At 36.2% G+C, this 20,612-nt stretch overlaps 1 protein-coding gene across 2 annotated transcripts in view; it reads right to left on the minus strand.

The window, feature by feature from the left end:
• The window catches only part of acj6 (abnormal chemosensory protein 6), a 318,513-nt gene extending 317,632 nt beyond the window's left edge, over positions 1-881 (minus strand). For both annotated transcript variants that reach the window (XM_069836342.1, XM_069836341.1), the window contains exon 1: positions 693-881. In XM_069836342.1, coding sequence (XP_069692443.1) covers positions 693-833 — 141 coding nt within the window. In that variant the 5' untranslated portion in view covers positions 834-881. The remainder of the gene's footprint in view (positions 1-692) is intronic.
• Between the last annotated feature and the right edge of the window lie 19,731 nt (positions 882-20,612).

A 20,612-nucleotide genomic window follows, 5' to 3' on the forward strand; every position in this document is an offset into this window, starting at 1 on the left:
TTCAGCGTCCAGCAATTGGTTCGAAGCAAGGTAAATAAACCTGATACCCAGTAAGTGAGAATTCAGCAACACATTAAATCTTATCTCTAGCGAGTGGGATCGAGGCCAGATTAAACAAAATTTGGTGACGAGTGAGTGAGACGATAGCAAGACATTGAATCTGGCGCCCAGCAAGTCAGATTATAGCAAGATATTAAATTGAGCGTCCAGCAATTGGTTCGAAGCAAAGTAAATAAACCTGATACCCAGTAAGTGAGAATTCAGCAACACATTAAATCTGATCTCTAGCGAGTGGGATCGAGGCCAGATTAAACAAAATTTGGTGACGAGTGAGTGAGACGATAGCAAGACATTGAATATGGCGACCAGCGAGTGGGATTTGAGAGAAGCGCCACGTTCAGTGTCCAGTAAAAACGACACCGAATGTGGTAACCTGCGAGTAGGTGTGAAACAAGACATTGAATTTTGCGCCCCGAGAGCGGGACATGAGCGAGACAATAAACATGGCGTCCAGAGACTAGGCTCCAAGCAAGACGCTCGAGTTCGCGCCCGGCGAACGGGACCCAAGCAAGACACCGGATTTTGGGTCCGGCGAACGGGACCCGACCAAGACGCGGGACTTCGCGCCCGGCAAGGCGCCGAATATGGCGGGTCCCGACTAAGACACCGAATATGGCGCCGAAAGTACTTACCGACGGGTTGGCCATGCACCTCCGCATGGGGTCCGGCGAGCGGTAGGTGGGCGAGTAGCGCCCGGGGAAGCAGGTGCTGGGGGCGCTGATGGGCGGGTGCAGCGTCGGCTTGCCGTTCATCATCTTGTCCGGCGAGTACATGTTCACGGGGCACAGCACAGCTTCATGACGGCGCGCGGTCCTGCACCGACTGGCAGGCACAATGGACGCCGCGCCGCCGCGCCGGGGGCGGGGGCGCCGTGACGTCACGCGCATGCGCCGGCCCTCCCACCCGAGCGGCCATTCCGCCGAGCTAAAAACCTATAGGCCGTGGGGGGTGAATTATGATGGAATGGGGGAGGTTACGAAACGCGATCATCCCTTCCCTGCATGCACCCTCTCATACACAATTATTCCACTCAACCTCATTCAGATCCTCTTGAAAATTTAATTGAACATTTGATTTGACCCGCGCTTTCTCCTTTAATTGATATTTATTTTTCCATACGATCGCGGCCGCTGCCAGCATTGTTGTTCATCACCGCACGCACACAAGCACCTTTCTTATCTAGGTGGCCTACATGTCCCTACCATGATTGATCAAAACCGTGTGGGCTTAGCACCGCGCCGTGCAGGAGGAGGAGAGGCGGGGAGGCGACGGAAACGCACACGGAGAGAGAAGAAGTAAATAAAACGGGAGGGAGAGAAACGACAAGAAAACAGATGCAGTAACAGGAAAGACTAAAGAATGGAGATGAAGGAAAGAAGCACGGAGTAATTATCCTGTAGGCTAATTCCTACCTCGTATTCGGGAGGTCCGGGTTTTAATCCAACGCACCGGTCATCCTGAGTTGTCTTTATTGTACTTTCCCCAAGTCCCCCTATCCTAATAAATAATCCGTCATCATCACTTTTCATATATAGGGCTAACATGATAAGAACGAGCTAAGGAACGAAGCGACTACCAGATATTAGTGATTGTGAGGACAGAATAGACAGGGCTTTGGAGAGGTTATTAGCGAAGAAGAAGAGTGCTAAAAAGTGAGTGCAAGAAAGTTAGGGGTGGCAAAAGTGGGAGAATTAATAATAATAATAATAATAATAATAATAATAATAATAATAATTTATTTATTTAATCTGGCAGAGCTAAGGCCAGTAGGCCTTCTCTTCCGCCCAGCCAGACTCTAATTCTAATTAAATACATTTGCTTACTTAGTTATTAATTAATATCTAGATCATAAAACAACATGAAATTAAATAATGAAAACTGGATAACTAATGTATGTATGAGAATAATAAACATTGGTAAGAAATAGTTATAATAATAATAATAATAATAATTATTATTATTATTATTATTATTATTATTATTATTATTATTATTTATTTATTTAATCTGGCAGAGCTAAGGCCAGTAGGCCTTCTCTTCCGCCCAGCCAGACTCTAATTCTAATTAAATACATTTGCTTACTTAGTTATTACATTAATATCTAGATCATAAAACAACATAAAAGTAAATAATGAAAACTGGATAACTAATGTTAGTGTGACAATAATAAACATTGGTAAGAAATAGTTATAATAATAATAATAATAAAATAATAATAATAATAATAATAATAATAATAATAATAATAATAGCAATAGTAATAATAATAGTAATAGTAGGAAACAGAGAAGAAAGTGTTACGTGTAAGAAGATAGTGTAAGAGTGTAGTAAGACAGACATACAAACGATGAATAAAAGAAAATTAAAGTGAAAAAACATCTGAACAAATGTGAAGTGGAAGAGAGAGAAATTGGAAGTGTAATTAAGTAAATTAGATATTTCATGTTTTTCAATGTTGTGGGTTGGGAGTAGTATCAGGGGTACTATAACTACAGGAGTATTATAGAAATAAATATATGCAAAGAGGCAATAAAATAGGCAATTTAGGAGTGAAGCGATGAGTAAGAGATCAATACGTAAATAAACACAGGATAGAAAAAAATTAGTGATGTGTTGTAAAATAGAGAAAAGGGAAAAATCAACAATTAATAAAAGAGAACATAGCTGGAAAATAATTATTACGAGTAGGTAGATTTGAGAGTAGAGAAGAAAATAAATAAATAATGCAAATTATTAAGGAAGGAATATGCAATATTTAATAGCTAAGCGAGAAATGGAAGGCTGACAGTCCAGGTAGAAGAGGCTAGAGAGGGAAGAATAGATAGCAATTCAGTTAAAACAGAATATTAGAAAGTAATCAAGACATACTCGGCAAATGAATATATCAATTGAAAAGGGTTGTATGTATTAAAGGGATGGTGCATCGAAAAACAGAAATGTGATGGTCCATCATAACTGTGAATTGTAAAGTTGATTGACAAATAAATATCAAATATATAGGCCTAGTCATGTCATTTATTGCAATAGGCCTGCCACCTATCCGTGAAAGTATTGCCCTTTACGAAACTTGCGCTCTGTGGATGTGATTTAGAAGAACATTTTGGATAAATCAGAAAAAAATAAAGAAAGAATAAGAAGACCAAAACAAAGAAAATAAAGATCGAGAGAAAGAAAAAAGAAAAGCAGGAAGGGAAAAGGAAGAGAAGGAATAGCATAAAAAGACGAAAATAAAAAGTGACGGGGGGATTTTAGGAAATCCCAATGTTAGGCCTACTCGGATTGAAGTTACAAAATAGTCTACAACGTTTACTGACTTTAACATTATACTGTAGTCTTTTTTATTTGTTACTCATATGTACATAACTCATACACAGTTGTCTTGTTACACATATCTCTGCTGGTAACTGACGTTCTGTTTCAAGTGACTTATCTTGGTTTGGGCTTCAAAGTACTAAAAAGTAAAACAAAAGATATCTGATTGCCTTCATTCCAGTGCTCTGTTCACTGAATGCCTGAGCATAAGCTGAGAAATTAGACATAACAGATTGGTACATTCTTTTGCTATCTCTCTTCTCCCTCGCCGCAAACTGTGACGTTGCACAGAGGCTGAGATACAATACGAGATCAGAACCCAACATTTCCACGAGTTCTGCGGAAAAAGTCATTGAATGAATGAATGAATGAATGGATGAATATGGGAGTGGGAAGTGAAATATTTAAAAACGTCCTTGGAAGGGAAATTTGGGCTGAAAGTGTTTATGTGAGCTCCAACCCTGTTGCTCACTTGTCTCACCCCGATTTTCGCCTTTTCATATGAATGAAGATCAGAGAATTTCACAAAGGAAAAGGGGATATTGACGTAACCCATTAACTACCACACGAGGGGAGAGAACAAAACACGACAGAACAGCAACAACGTCGGAAAACATTTTGTCTTTTATCGCTCTTAAGATTAAGAAAGTGTTATTGAATGAATGAATGAATGTATTTATTTTTTTATTTTATTGGGTTATTTTACGACGCTGTATCAACATCTAGGTTATTTAGCGTCTGAATGAAATGAAGGTGATAATGCCGGTGAAATGAGTCCGGGGTCCAGCACCGAAAGTTACCCAGCATTTGCTCGTATTGGGTTGAGGGAAAACCCCGCAAAAACCTCAACCAGGTAAGTTGTCCCGACCGGGATTCGAACCCGGGCCACCTGGTTTCGCGGCCAGACGCGCTGGCCGTTACTCCACAAGTGTGGAATGAATGAATGAATGAATGAATGAATGAATGAATGAATGAATGAATGAATGAATGAATGAGTGAATGAATGAATGAATGAATGAATGAATAGGGAAACGGAAGGAAACAAAATACGCGAAAACGCATTATTGCAAGAGAAATTGGGTCGGCGAGGAAGTGTCTATGTGAGCTCAAAGCCTGTTGGCCACTTGTCTCACTCGAGGAACATTAAATAGAGAATAGAGCGAGACGGACCGCGTGGGAAACCATTTACTCTTCTGTTTCCATGGTACCACGAATAACGTCGTCACATTACAAGGAAATGGGACATTTTTATCGGTGTAGGATTTATCTTTAAAAGTTTATCTTTAAAAGGGTAAAAAGTGTTGAAGAAAAGGAAAAAAGAATAAATGTAAATTATATGAAATGCAGGCAAAAGAACTATTAGAAGGGAAGGAAGAAAACAGGCACAAAAAATTGAAGAAACAATAAATGAAGAATGGAAGGTCTTCTTCTTCTTCTTCTTCTTCTTCTTCTTCTTCGCTCTACAACTCTCAGATGAAAGTTTTGGCCTTCTCAACAACTTTCTTCCATTCCTTACGGCTTCCAGCTATCTTTGTCCAGTTTTTCACCTTCATCAATTTCAAATCATTCAGGACATCATCCTCCCATCTATTTTTTGCTCTACCCTACTTTCTGTTAACTATTGGTTTCCATTTGTATATTTTTTGACCAGTCTATTATTCTCCATTCTATTTATATGACCAAACCATCCTAATCTTAGCGATTTTATATGATTTATTATGTTCCTATTCTTCATCAGCGGTTAGCACGTCTAGCCTTGAAACGAGGTGGCCCGGGTTCGATTCCCGGTCGGGGCTAGTTACCTGGTTGAGGTTTTTTCCGGGGTTTTCCCTCAACCCAATATGAGCAAATGCTGGGTAACTTACGGTGTTGGACCCCGGACTCATTTCACCGGCATTATCACTTTCATCTCATTCAGACGCTAAATAACCAAAGCTGTTGATAAAGCGTCGTAAAATAACCTATTAAAAAAAATTCATCAGCTCATTCAGTTCACTGTTACATTTAATTCTCCATGCACCATCATTCATTTTAGTTGGATAAAAAATAATGGAAGGAATTATAGAAGTTATATACAAAGAATACAGGGTGAAAAAGAAAAGGAAAAACAGGATAAATAGAAGAAAAATGGAAGGAAGAAAGAAAGACGGGAAAGGAGAAAAAACGAAGATCAGTAGAGAGGTAGACGTAAAACAAATATGAATGGGGAAGAAAGAAATACAAGTGTGAATGTGAGCGAAAATGAAGATGGAACAGACAAAGGTGAGGATAAAGAGGTGCAAAATAAAATAAGGAAGGAAAAAACTAAGAAGAAAGAGAAAGGCTAGGAAAAATAGGAAAGGAATACATGAAGAATAAGTTTAATAACAATAATAACTAAAATTCGAAGAATGAGAGTGTATTTGAGGGCTGAACTGCCTTCACTCGCAACGCACTCTGTTCTATAGTTGAGGAATATGTCGGTAAATTAGGTAGCAGCGCTATCGACTCGACAGGGTGTCGCAATCTGAACGTTATAGAGCAGTGGGAGTACAGTGACGCGTGTTTTGTAGCGTCACTTTACACACTCAGAGCGCGACACTTTTTCTCGCGTGTTGGAAATTGCTAGTTTTCAGTTCAACGTTTCGTGAAATATGGAAACGTACATTCAAGTATCTTACGCTTATAAACATATTCATAATGCGAGAATGCCCACTTTGTGCGAGAGAAGTCAAAACAAAAATAACATCTCTAGTATCGAATTAATTATTGTAATACGTTCATTAGTTGACGAGGTGGAAAAATTCAATTCTCTTCGAGTAACAGTGACAAATAAATGGCAATCGGGAGGAAATTGAACGCAGAATAAATATGGGAATCCCTCCAATTATTCGATTGAGAAGCTTTTGTCATCCAGTCTGCTCTCAAAAAAGCTGAAAGTTAGAATTTATGAAACAGTTATATTACCGGTTGTTCCGCATGGTTTTGAAACTTGCACTCCCACTTAGAGAGAGGAACAGAGGTTAAGTGTATTTGAGAATAAGATACTTAGGACAATATTTGGGCCTAAGAGGGATGAAGTTACAGGAGAATGGAGAAAGTTACACAACGCAGAGCTGCACGCATTGTATCCTTCACCTGACATACTTACTTACTTACTTACTTACTTACTTACAAATGGCTTTTAAGGAACCCGAAGGTTCATTGCAGCCCTCACATAAGCCCGCCAGCGGTCCCTATCCTGTGCAAGATTAATCCAGTCTCTATCATCATACCCCACCTCCCTCAAATCCATTTTAATATTATCCTCCCATCTACGTCTCGGCCTCCCTAAAGGTCTTTTTCCCTCATAATTAGGAATATTAAATCCAGACGTTTGAGATGGGCTGGGCATGTAGCACGTATGGGCGAATCCAGAAATGCATACAGTGTATTTTGCTTATAGGTCGGTTTCTATCTGATGCTTTTCCAATTCACTGCGGGCTAAAGCAGGGAGATGCACTATCACCTTTACTTTTTAACTTCGCTCTAGAATATGCCATTAGGAAAGTTCAGGATAACAGGCAGGGTTTGGAATTGAACGGGTTACATCAGCTTCTTGTCTATGCGGATGACGTGAATATGTTAGGAGAAAATACACAAACGATTAGGGAAAACACGGAAATTTTACTTGAAGCAAGTAGAGCGATCGGTTTGGAAGTAAATCCCGAAAAGACAAAGTATATGATTATGTCTCGTGACCAGAATATTGTACGAAATGGAAATATAAAAATTGGAGATTTATCCTTCGAAGAGGTGGAAAAATTCAAATATCTTGGAGCAACAGTAACAAATATAAATGACACTCGGGAGGAAATTAAACGCAGAATAAATATGGGAAATGCGTGTTATTATTCGGTTGAGAAGCTCTTATCATCCAGTCTGCTGTCCAAAAATCTGAAAGTTAGAATTTATAAAACAGTTATATTACCGGTTGTTCTGTATGGTTGTGAAACTTCGACTCTCACTTTGAGAGAGGAACAGAGATTAAGGGTGTTTGAGAATAAGGTGCTTAGGACAATATTTGGGGCTAAGAGGGATGAAGTTACAGGAGACTGGAGAAAGTTACATAATACAGAACTGCACGCATTGTATTCTTCACCTAACCTAATTAGGTACATTAAATCCCATGTATTGTGGGTCCCTATCACCACGGCATGGCGCGTCCTCAGGTTGCGGATCGAGGAGACGGCCTCCAGATATGGAGGGTAGCTGCGAATATATTGAATAAGCAGTCGCGGACAGCCGATGAAGTGTAGTACTCAGCTTGGGGGTTGGGCGAAGGGCTAACAATCCATCACAGTAAAAAACAGCTTGTTACGAATCCTTCAAATACGCCACGGAATGGGACTGATTCTCTGACACGACCACAGCAAAGGGATAAGGTTTTGTGGACAAAGTATATTCATAGTCATATTCTTTATTTGCCTGAAGGTACAAGAATACAAGTGGCCTCGTCAATGTGATAATATAAAAAACAATGTGTCAATATTTAAAATATTAAAAGAGTAAAAAGTAATAAAATTTAACTAAAATACTACATCATTTAAAAAAAATTCATTCATATTATATGATTATGTCTCGTGACGAGAATATTGTACGAAATGGAAATATAAAAAATTGTAAATTTATCTTTTGAAGAGGTGGAGAAGTTCATATATCTTGGAGCAACAGTAACAAATGAAAATGATACTTACTTACTTACAAATGGCTTTTAAGGAACCCGAAGGTTCATTGCCGCCCTCATATAAGCCCGCCAGCGGTCCCTATCCTGTGCAAGATTAATCCAGTCTCTATAATCATACCCCACCTCCCTCAAATCCATTTTAATATTATCCTTCCATCTACGTCTCGGCCTCCCTAAAGGTCTTTTTCCCTTCGGTCTCCCAACTAACACTCTATATGCATTTCTGGATTCGCCCATACTTGCTACATGCCCTGCCCATCTCAACTAAAAAAAATGATACTCGGGAGGAAATTAAACACAGAATAAATATGGGAAATGCTTGTTATTCGGTTGAGAAGCTTTTATCATCCAGTCTGCTGTCAAAAAATCTGAAAGTTATAATTTATAAAACAGTTATATTACCGGTTGTTCTTTATGGTTTTGGAACTTGGACTCTCGCTTTGAGAGAGGAACAGATGTTAAGTGTCTTTGAGAATAAGGTATTTAAAACAATATTTGGAGCTAAGAGGGATGAAGTTGCAGGAAAATGGAGAAAGTTACACAACACAGAACTGCACGCATTGTAGTCTTCACCTAATATAATTAGGTACATTAAATCCAGACGTTTGAAATTGGCAGGACGTGTAGCATGTATGGACGAATCTAGAAATGCATATAGAGTATTTTTGTGAGACCTGAGAAGAAAAAAAAAGACCTTTGAGAGGCCGAGACGTAGATGGGAGTATAATATAAATATGGATTTTAGGGAGGTGGGATATGATTCTAGAAGGAGAGATTTAACACTACGGCACCAAATAACACAACAACAATGTTAGCTGTCGTCGAGAAGTTCTATCGTACGGGATCAGTATTATGTCGCCTTGCATGTTATAGTGTCATCTTGATTTTCAGAGAATGTTTGTGATTTCAGTACCCCTTATAATAATGCTCGACAATAAAACCTTTTTCTTTGTTGTGAGACCCATAGTTATTGCAGAAATCAACACAATATTGAGTTCACAATTATAATATGTCAAAATTACTGTAATACGTCAAAATATTGAATACAATAAATAAATACTTCGTTTCTAGGGGAACGTGGACAGCAGATGAACGATAATTTCAGTGCTGTTTGTTTTGGCGCATATTATACAAATCGTAAACAATTTTCCGAGACAATATCTCTCAGCCTGTACATTTATTTATTTATTCATTTATTCACTTATTCATTTATTTATTTATTTATTTATTTAGCTAATAATTGTAACACAAAATATAATATATACAGAAAGAACTTTATCTTGTCCCTGAAGGAGTAGAACTCGTGCTCAGGGGCGGAATCCTAATTGAAATTAATAAGTATACAATACAGTTATAATTAATAATTATACAATACAATTTGTCTTAGGCTATGTCTGCCATGCAATTATAATGTATAAATTTAAATTTACAATTGTTAAGTTTTTATGAAATCCATACATAACTTTTTAAATTTAATACTAGAACTATTAGAATTGACAAGATTGACCAGAGGTCCCGGGATCGATACCCGGCCCCGGAACAATTTTTCCCTTGAAATTATTCAAATCTGCTTTACAGGGAGCTTCACTGAAAGACTAGATATGCATAATATATACGTCACTGTGTACGTTAACAGAAAACCACAATTCCAAGTCACACAGAGATTGTGTGCACTCGTTGTGGGTCTCTGGCGTTTCGTCAGTCCACGCGAGTTGTGTGGATATAAAGGGAAAAGTTGAGACGGTGTCGGGTGGAGTTCCCGGGTAGCTCAGTTGGAAAGAGCGCTGGTACGTTCAACCAGAGTTCCCGGGATCGATACCCGGCCCCGGAACAATTTTTCCCTTGAAATTATTCAAATCTGCTTTACAGGGAGCTTCACCTGAAAGACTAGATTTGCAAGATTAGGATATTTAAATATAAATTTGTTATATATTCTTGGGCCTAAATTACTACTATGATTAAATACTGTAAAAATGTTGCATTTTTGTTCAAATAATCTTAAAGAATTCATACCTTTTGTTTCATAACTATGAGAATACAATTCAAAATTATTTCGATTTTTATGTATGAATTTTATTAATACAATATAATAAATTTGTCTTATGTTGAGTTCATTAAAGTCTAAAAAGAATTTTTGAGATGGAAAATCAATAGGTTTATGAAGACATATTTTAATTATTTTCTTCTGTAATAAATAAAGTGGATTAAAATTGGATTTAAACGAGCTACCCCATCCTGTAATTCCATACATAATTACTGATTGAAATAAAGTTAAATATATGTTGCGTAATAAACTTATTGACAAGTAATTCCTCAATAAAACAAAATAATATACTATTTTACGTAATTTATTACAAAGGTATCTTCCCAACTTATACTATATAATTCCTGACCTAATAATTTTCCTGCCGACTGACTTCCCATTTCACCAGACAATTTGAAGAACGTATACTGAGTTTTCCCCTTGTTAAATAAAGATTATGCCATAAGTCAACATTTTCAATATATTTTTCAAATAAAGATATTGTTATGTAAATGATATTTATCTGTGTAGAGTAATGTGTCGTAACCTTTCTGAGCGGATTTTATTCATATTCAGTTTTTATGACAATTTTTACAAGTAAATTATTCGGTGCCCCTTTGCCATGCTAATCTGATGCAAAGGAGGCCCGCACTTGTGAGATGCCTAATGTGAGATTCTCCCTTCCCTCCCCACAGCGGCATGTAAGATGGAAAAGGGGAGGTTAAACCGACTAAGAAAGAAATACAAATTATTCGATCGTCCCGTGCCATGTCTGCGTAGTCTAAGTTGTCATTTCTTTGACTGGCGATATGGAATGGGCGTTGATTTCAGTATTCCTGGGGAATACATTTGCTTGTAAGGTTTCAGCCAGTGCATGGAATCAGTGCCTACCCATCATTGTAAGGAGTTATGGGAGTCACATTAAGGTGTATGCACACCTTTACATACAAAAAATTTTGTTTTGTATAATTTTGCTCTGAAAAATTTTTATACAATTGAGAATGGTACCAGAAAGAGAATGAAGTGAACAGATCCCTTGAAATTATGTCTAAATTGTTTCTAAAAATTATTTTGTTTATAATTTTGACATACAACTTGAAACACGATAGCTCATGCAGTTTTTAAGATAGAGCCACAGTTTTTTCACTGTTTTGTAACTAAAACTATTCTTTAGTGCCTGACACAGAGCTATTATTTATTTTCATTTACATTAATTAAATATTACCTTATATGTAACTTATACTAATATTCTATGTTGCATAAATCATGTAAAAAATCCATAGATAATTATTAATTATAGTAATGTTATTTTACTCATTGTCAGGCACTGGGGGACATTTCAAGCTTCAAAATGACATCAATATCTTCTTGGTATCACCATATTTGATTGAGATATCATGTTTGAAAGAATTAAATATTCTAAAATTGCTATTTACAGGAAACGAACCACAAACTTTCAGACCCTAGAAGACTGCATCATCATATGTCACCCCTTAAGCAGCTTCATTTCGGTCCAGTTTCAGCTTCTTTCTGCCTCTCAAATACCTCCGCCTTGTTTTAACTTCAGGTGTTGAATGTTTTTTTTTTTTTTTTTTTTTTTTTTTTTTTGGCATTTTTGTCCCTATTTCCATTGATGCAACAAATCCTGCGATGGTGTTTGTCCCAGGGTTTATGCCCATCCTCCTCAGAATTGTAATTTCTACTTTTGGACTCTTATTAAAATGACGTACAACATCATTGACACACAAATTTACAGTTTTATGACTAACAGTAAAAGATTATAAATTACTTCATTATGTAAAAACGTGTTTTCAATCTAATGATAATGCCCAGATATCTATGCATCTATTTCGGGACTAGAAAGAAGTTTATTTTAATTAATTAATTATTGGGTTATTTTACGACGCTGTATCAACATCTAGGTTATTTAGCGTCTGAATGATATGAAGGTGATAATGTCGGTGAAATGAGTCCGGGGTCCAGCACCGAAAGTTACCCAGCATTTGCTCGTATTGGGTTGAGGGAAAACCCCGGAAAAACCTCAACCAAATAACTTTCCCCGAGCGGGATTCGAACCCGGGCCACCTGGTTTCGCAGCCAGACGCGCTGACCGTTACTCTACAGGTGTGGACAGTTTATTTTACAAGCAATGCTGGACGAAGGGATTGACTGCTACGAAGATCACTCCAAAAGTAAGTGGCTGATGACGCAGAATTTTGGAAAGTGGGACTTATCTGAAAAACCATAAGCCATGAATAGAAAATTCTTATATCAAATTAAATAGGAGAAAATTCTCTATTAAAATAGTTATATTTTGAAAATTTTCATTTTTCATCATTTTTTGCGTTTTGTGGGTGTACATTTTTATACCTTAAGTAGTAGCGTAATCTGTTCCCGTGCTGCAGATATAATGACTGAGAGGATTATCATACTGTCCACAAGTTATCCCACCTCTATTGCCTAGGGAGTAAAATATCCGATCTCCATTTTAAATTAGTAACACATTGTGATGGGGTTGGTAAAGTCAATCCCTTCCGTGAAACATGCGGTAAACCGAGTCCCTCCTAAAAAGATGTGTAGGTAAACTGAGTCCCTTACAAACAAGGTGTGTAGGTAAACTGAGTCCCTTACAAAAAAGGTGTGTAGGTAAATTGAGTCCCTTACAAAAAAGGTGTGTAGGTAAACTGAGTCCCTTACAAAAAAGGTGTGTAGGTAAACTGAGTCCCTTACAAAAAAGGTGTGTAGGTAAATTGAGTCTCTTACAAAAAAGGTGTGTAGGTAAACTGAGTCCCTTACAAAAAAGGTGTGTAGGTAAACTGAGTCCCTTACAAAAAAGGTGTGTAGGTAAACTGAGTCCCTTACAAAAAAGGTGTGTAGGTAAACTGAGTCCCTTACAAAAAAGGTGTGTAGGTAAACTGAGTCCCTTACAAAAAAGTGTGTAGGTAAACTGAGTCCCTTACAAAAAAAGGTGTGTAGGTAAACTGAGTCCCTTACAAAAAAGGTGTGTAGGTAAATTGAGTCCCTTACAAAAAAGGTGTGTAGGTAAACTGAGTCCCTTACAAAAAAGGTGTGTAGGTAAACTGAGTCCCTTATAAAAAAGGTGTGTAGGTAAACTGAGTCCCTTACAAAAAGGTGTGTAGGTAAACTGAGTCCCTTACAAAAAAGGTGTGTAGGTAAACTGAGTCCCTTACAAAAAAGGTGTGTAGGTAAATTGAGTCCCTTACAAAAAAAGTGTATAAGTACAGTGGAAGCTCTTAAGCGTATATGTACGTGAATAACCACAAATATTATCAGAAAATGCAGGCTCTAAATTTCTAGATTTTTATAAGAAAATGCACTCACAACTGGACAAAAATTACAAGGTACCACAACAAGACTTATTAGAACTTAAATATCTGATAAAAGTATAAAAAGTTACTAATAATATTTTTTAGAATTCACTTTTTACTTTAAATGAAATTTTCCAAAATTTGAAAATTATCACATATATTATTTCATAACTCCACAACCATTAGAGACAGAATTCTGAAATTTTGTACACTAATTTAACATGCATTTATGCTAAAGTCAGATTACAATAATGCCCATTTCTTTCAAAACAGAAAAATTAGATCAAAACATTATTTTATATAGGAGAAATAAAAAATTAATTGTATTAAAATAAACAACTCTACATGTCTGAGAGTAGTCTACTTTTCAGAAATAAGTGTTTATTACATGCAGGAAAAATATTAAAGATGTCAGAGACAGTATAACAATGTTATGGTTACCAAATGATGTAACTGCAGAATTTTTTGTTTTGTTTTTTTTTTTTTCATACTTTGATAAAACTGGTTTGAAAAGTATTATTAGTAATCTTTTTTTATACTTTTATCAGACATTTAAGTTCTAATAAGTCTTGTTGTGGTACCTTGTAATTTTTGTCTAATTGTGAGTTAATTTTATTATAAAATTTTAGAAATTTAGAGCCTGCAATTTCGGATAATATTTGTGGTCGTTCATGTACATATAGCCTTAAGTTCGACATCCTAATAGTTCGATTGCTTACGTAGGAGAATCAGACACGCCCCTATACGGGCACTAAGAAATGGGTTTGCCATCTGAATGGGAATTGGTTCTTGCCTTGTAGTGATACTTTTGATAAATGGAAATAGAATATTCTATTGATTAGGACATCAATATTTAATCACTGATTTTAAATTAATGAACTCTTCTTTTTTCCATTTGAGAATTGTGCCGTTTGTGAGACGGAACTGTCGAAACCCACTGTGGTACTAGAAGCGCATACACAAGTCTCGGGGCGGGCAAGAAATGCAAGTACAGTACTGTATTCGTTGATGGATAACCAATAAGAATTTGTATTCATTTCACCTGTCACACCCACTACCCTTATTGGACTTAATTTTCAATTCTGTTCAGTCGAACGTAGGAGAGTCCACTGTAAACTCAGTCTCAGCTGAATTGTCACGACAAAATCTTACCGCCCACTTTTTCTATACTTGGAACTGACAACCAAATGGTACAACTAGTAGTTGTTTGGTTGGTTGGAGTAGTTAAAATTGTCACATTTTTTGGTTAAAAACACTGTGGTAGAACATTTGTCATTTCACTGTAAGATCGTTTGGGAAACTGCCAAGCTCTTACGTTGTTTTAAGGTATAGGGAGAAACTTGAAGCTAATTTGATGAATTGAAATCTTGTGATATTTTGATTCCCTATCTCTATCATTTTTCCCTTAAAAATTCTTCCTTCTTTTCGATTGCTTTTTTATTTTTAATTTTGCTTCTCAATGAAGCATATCAGTTTGATTGGATGTCTTTCAATGCGTCTATAAAACTAGGCCTGTATAAATTCGGATGGTTACTGTAAAATAATGCATTTTATTTATTTAACTAGCTAGCTAGTGGGTACAAATTACAATTATAAAACAAAAATGTTTCTAGCCACTACCGTAAGAGCCAGGCTCGTGTACGGTGTGGTCTTAGCCAATGATATAACATAAAATTTACAAGGACAGTTATCAATAAATAGGACACAAGAGCAAAAAAAAAGAGAGAAAAAGAAACAAAAAATACATTTAATATAAATTGACAATCATACAAAACCAGTGATATTCAATAAAAACATGACTATATTCGACAGAAATAAAAGGTTAAAAAATACACACATTTGTTAATATTATACATTATGAATAATTTTATAAATTTCTTTTTTAAAAGCTTCAATTGTAAAATATTACAAATTTGGAAAATGGTTTGTAATTTTATTATAAAGTCTTGGGCCGAAACTAGTAACATATTTAAGAGCTGCACTTGTATGACATTTAGGCTCAATTAATGGGAAAGTAGACTTTTGTCTTCAAGTACGATATTCATGTCGATTAGATTTATCTTTTATTTGATTTCTGTGCTAGTAAGTTAGTAAACTATATTTATAAATTTCTTCAGTAGTTAATACATTAAAATCTGTATAAATTAAATTTGTTGGATAATCCATATTTTTGGTCAGACAAATTTTTATTAATCTTCTGTGTAATAAAATTAATAGATTAAGTACAGATGATGCTACTCCACCCCAATTTATTATACCATATTGTATTAATGATTGTACTAAAGCTAAAAAAATATTATTCTCAATGTCTCCTTAGTGATAAAATTTCGAAGTATTATGAATTTATAAATTGTATTTCTTATACTTGTACACATGAAATCAATTTGTTTATCCCAACGTAAATGCTGATCTATAATAATTCCTAAATATTTGACTTGTGTGGAAGGTATTAGATGTGGGCAATTACAATAATTATTTGTTAATTCATTACATGAAATATTAGTGATAATTATTCATAGTTGGAGGTAATTTGTGGCTACGAAATCGGCCGGTGTAAATAGCGCATCTGATGTCATATGTGTTTCAAAGACGTAATCAGTAAACTTAGAGTTTTACAGTCTTCAGGTTGAATAGATATTTTAGATTGTCAGTGAAACATTCCTCGACGTTGTGGATGTAAAAACGATAGTCGGAAGAAATATTTAAGGAAACTAGTATTCCTCATTGATTCTACCTAGCCTACATCCATTAGTCAGACCGAGTGACTGTACTTCCTCTCAGTTTTGGTAGAGGTGGAAACCACAGCCCCTTAGCTCAATTGAAGTCAAGACTTACAGTACGGCGGTATGTATCCCTATCTCAAAATAAAGGGCATATTCAGAATTAAGCTTATTCCTAGTCTCCAGAACTGCAATGATCTGTAGAAAAAATTGCATATTTTAGATTGCCAACATGCCATGGAGTATTATGAGCAAAAATAACAAAATTATCAATTTTGAAATGCTTAGAAAAGCTATAACAACAAAATACATCAAATACGGGAAACTCGGATAATTCCGCAGTACGGGTAATTCCGCAGTAGTGCATATATGATTTTACTGCGGCTTTACAATAGCGTGAACGTAAGTTTTGAGAGGCTGTCAACAGGAGGCATGTCCTCTGCAGTGCTACAGAAAAAAATCAAGGATATTGATCGACACCTCTGTCGGCAATACAGTGAAACATCGAAAGTTGGCTGTTTTTCGTGTTTTGCTACACAACTGTCAAGAAAGTGAGCAGTAAAGGCTTTACCAATAACCAAAAATGTATTTAAAAATAGGCTTAAGGACTTTACTAATAGACTGTAGTATATTATACACACTATTTAAAGGGTGTAATTGATATTTTATTTGAAGTATTATATCAGTGAGGAAGTGTGTTATGTCAGTGAAGTGTGTAGTGTCAGTGAAGTCTATTGTGTAAGTGAAGTGTGTTTGTGTCAGTGAAGTGGCTGTGCAAAGTATTTGAACAGTGAAATAGTTAGAAGTGTTAGTGAAATCAGGTAGAATCAGTGCAGTGAGTGAGTTGACAGCGAAATAAATGTAGTGCCGAAAGGTACTTGTGCAGGTATGAACCTGTCACACTCGTGGGTCTTAGTTCGAACTTAGGGTTAAGATACAAATTAGATTTACTTTAAATGTTATTTTAAGTGATCATGCTTCATTTAATTTAGGATGCTCGTTATTATTATTATTATTATCATTATTATTATTATTATTATTATTATTATTATTATTATTATTATTATTATTAGTATTAGTATTTATCATTAGTATTAATTGTTGTTTTTTTATTAGTTATATTTATTATTAATTGTTATTATTGAGTGTAATTAGTTACCACTGCCACCGGGTATATACCTATTTGCGGTGTGAATAAATATGTAGGCCTACATACATTGTTACATATAAATTGTTCCTTTTATGTTACTTTCATAATGTATTTCATAATTACTTATGACTGCGGAATTAGCCAAGTCCTATTGCGGATTTATCCGCACTGTTGCGGAATTACCCAAGTTGTTTTTTTCTACTTTAATGTATGTACAACTAAATATATTTGCATTTTAGTAAGTCTCTTTATCTCATTTGGTAATGAAAGGTTTCGTCCATGTCTACATACCTTGATGATATTTTTCAATAAACATTTTGATAAAAATATGATAGATTTACTTCTTAATATTGCGAAATTAGCCGAGTCTCCCCTATACCTCCACATATTTTACCAGGTATACTAGGACTCAGTTCATTAAACACAGAATAAATATGGGAAAATGCCTGTTATTATTCGGTGGAGAAGCTTTTATCATCCAGTCTGCTGTCGAAAAATCTGAAAGTTAGAATTTATAAAACAGATATATTACCAGTTGTTCTTTATGGTTGTGAAACTTGGACTCTCACTTTGAGAGAGGAACATAGGTTAAGGGTGTTTGAGAATAAGGTGCTTAGGAAAATATTTGGGGCTAAGAGGGATGAAGTTACAGGAGAATGGAGGAAGTTACACAACACAGAACTGCACGCATTGTATTCTTCACCAGACATGATTAGGAACATGAAATCCGGACGTTTGATATGGGCAGGGCATGTAGCACGTATGGGCGAATCCAGAAATGCATGTAGAGTGTTAGTTTGGAGGCCGGAGGGAAAAAGACCTTTGGGGAGGCCGAGACGTAGATGGGAGGATAATATTAAAATGGATTTGAGGGAGGTGGGATATGATGATAGAGAGTGGATTAATCTTGCTCAGGATAGGGACCTATGGCGGGCTTATGTGAGGGCGGCAATGAACCTCCGGGTTCCTTAAAAGCCAGTAAGTAAGTATACTGGGACTCAGTTCACCTGTACCCTTATGAGCCTAGGGACTCAGTTTACCTTTATGGACGTAAGCAAACAACTACTCCGGACTCAGATTACCTAGCCCCAAAATGAAATAAAATTATTTTTAGGCCAAATTCATGATTGATGTTGTTGATTCAACCAAATAACATAAATCTTGCTACTCATAAAGTTAGTGTCAATGTTAAGAATATGTTATTTATTTTTCAGGAAATATATTTCAATAAAATTATCCTGAACTTCACTACATAAAATGATTAAGAACAAGCGAATAAAAGTTGAATAAAGTGCTCTAATAACATTTTTGTTTCAGAAACTCTTTTCTTTTCTTTATGAAGACTTTAATTTTTTTCCAGAATATAATATTGAGTTGAAATTAATCAGAATCTTACCGCAGTAATAGTTGACTGTAATATACTGTAGTAGGTCTGCTTATTCAGATTTATATACTTATTAAAGTGCTTGATGGATAAAATAGTGAAAATAATAACTTATCATTTTGGATCTATTGCTTTAGTGTTACTTGTTTATTTTAATTAGGATGTATGGGATATACAGATCATTAGCGAGTGTACTAATTTTAGTCCCATTAACTCCATATAACGTAATTAACGACATGATCATCGGCGGGAAAAACGATAAATTTAGCACCTGGCCATTTTGTGTTGAACGGTAGCCATTGTTCAAAGTAAATATTTGTTTTATTTAACTGAAGATAACGTTTCTTTAATATCATAACTTCTTTATATATTCTCAAATAATAAAATTTCCCCAAATATAAGATAAAAGTTCAACATTTGTTCTTTCTTTTATGTACAAAAAGAATGACAAAATCCTCCCCCCAAAAGGGAACATTTCCTTGACTTACTATTGCCTCTCGCCGCGTCTGTTGCACGCAGGTATTCCGGCCAGGCGGTCCGGCTTCAATCCCCGGCCTTGTCATGATGAAATTTGTGGTAGACAAAGTAGACATTGCAGAGGTTTTTCTTGGGATACTTCTATTTCCCTTATATTCCATCAACTCTCTCCACCTCATTTCATCTATCATCTGCAGTTAGGTAAAGATTTGCTGGAATGAAAGTCTTGGAGTAGTACGGGTTTCCGATGCAGATCTATCTATCTATCTATCTATCTATCTATCTATCTATCTATCTATCTATCTATCTATCTATCTATCTATCTATCTATCTATCTATCTATCTGTCTGTCTGTCTGTCTGTCTGTCTGTCTGTCTGTCTGTCTGTCTGTCTGTCTGTCTGTCTGTCTGTCTGTCTGTCCGTCCGTCCGTCCGTCCGTCCGTCCATCAACCTATCTATCTATCTATCTATCTGTCTGTCTGTCTGTCTGTCTGTCTGTCTGTCTGTCTGTCCGTCCGTCCGTCCGTCCATCTATCCATCCATCAACCTATCTATCTATCTATCTATCTATCTATCTATCTATCTATCTATCTATCTATCTGTCTGTCTGTCTGTCTGTCTGTCTGTCTGTCTGTCTGTCTGTCTGTCTGTCTGTCTGTCTGTCTGTCTGTCTGTCTGTCTGTCTGTCTGTCCGTCCGTCCGTCCATCTATCCATCCATCAACCTATCTATCTATCTATCTATCTATCTATCTATCTATCTATCTATCTATCTATCTATCTATCTATCTATCTATCTATCTATCTATCTATCTATCTATCTATCTATCTATCTATCTATCTATCTATCTATCTATCTATCTATCTATCTATCTATCTATCTATCTATCTATCTATCTATCTATCTATGTCTATAACAGGGCAAAGCCCCAATTACAATAGACAGTACATGTACATATATATACACATACATAAATGCTCTCCTGCAACGATGGGGTAGTTTTTCGGTTCCGCGTCTGAAGAGATGTGCTGGTTTGGAGTGTGAAGGTGTAATTGTCTACTAGATGTACGTATTTACGACGTTTACTGCGTACGGCAGATTCTGCTGCAGAGCTAGCGATTTTAGAAGTTGATGGAAAGTGGGATGGAGCTAAGATATCCACGCATGTCGCGTCCCACATTAGCGATTTTCCTCTGCTCTACGGGACCAAGGTTAATCCATCAGGGCGCTTTCCATCGGTGCGACTAATCCCAGTGGGTTCTAAAATAGCAGGGATACCAGAAGATGTTAATGCTCTCTTGATTATGTTGTTGATTGTAGAATGTCTAGAAAAAAAGTCCCCTACTCTTGACACAGCTCAGAGCAGGATGATCGAAAGTGTCGACAATTTCCCCACATACACATTTATGTGGTAGGCAGATTTTGCATCCACGACGTAGAGCGATGCAGTCTT

The sequence above is a fragment of the Periplaneta americana genome, chromosome 9 (assembly GCF_040183065.1).
Source record: "Periplaneta americana isolate PAMFEO1 chromosome 9, P.americana_PAMFEO1_priV1, whole genome shotgun sequence".
Lineage (NCBI taxonomy): Eukaryota > Metazoa > Arthropoda > Insecta > Blattodea > Blattidae > Periplaneta > Periplaneta americana.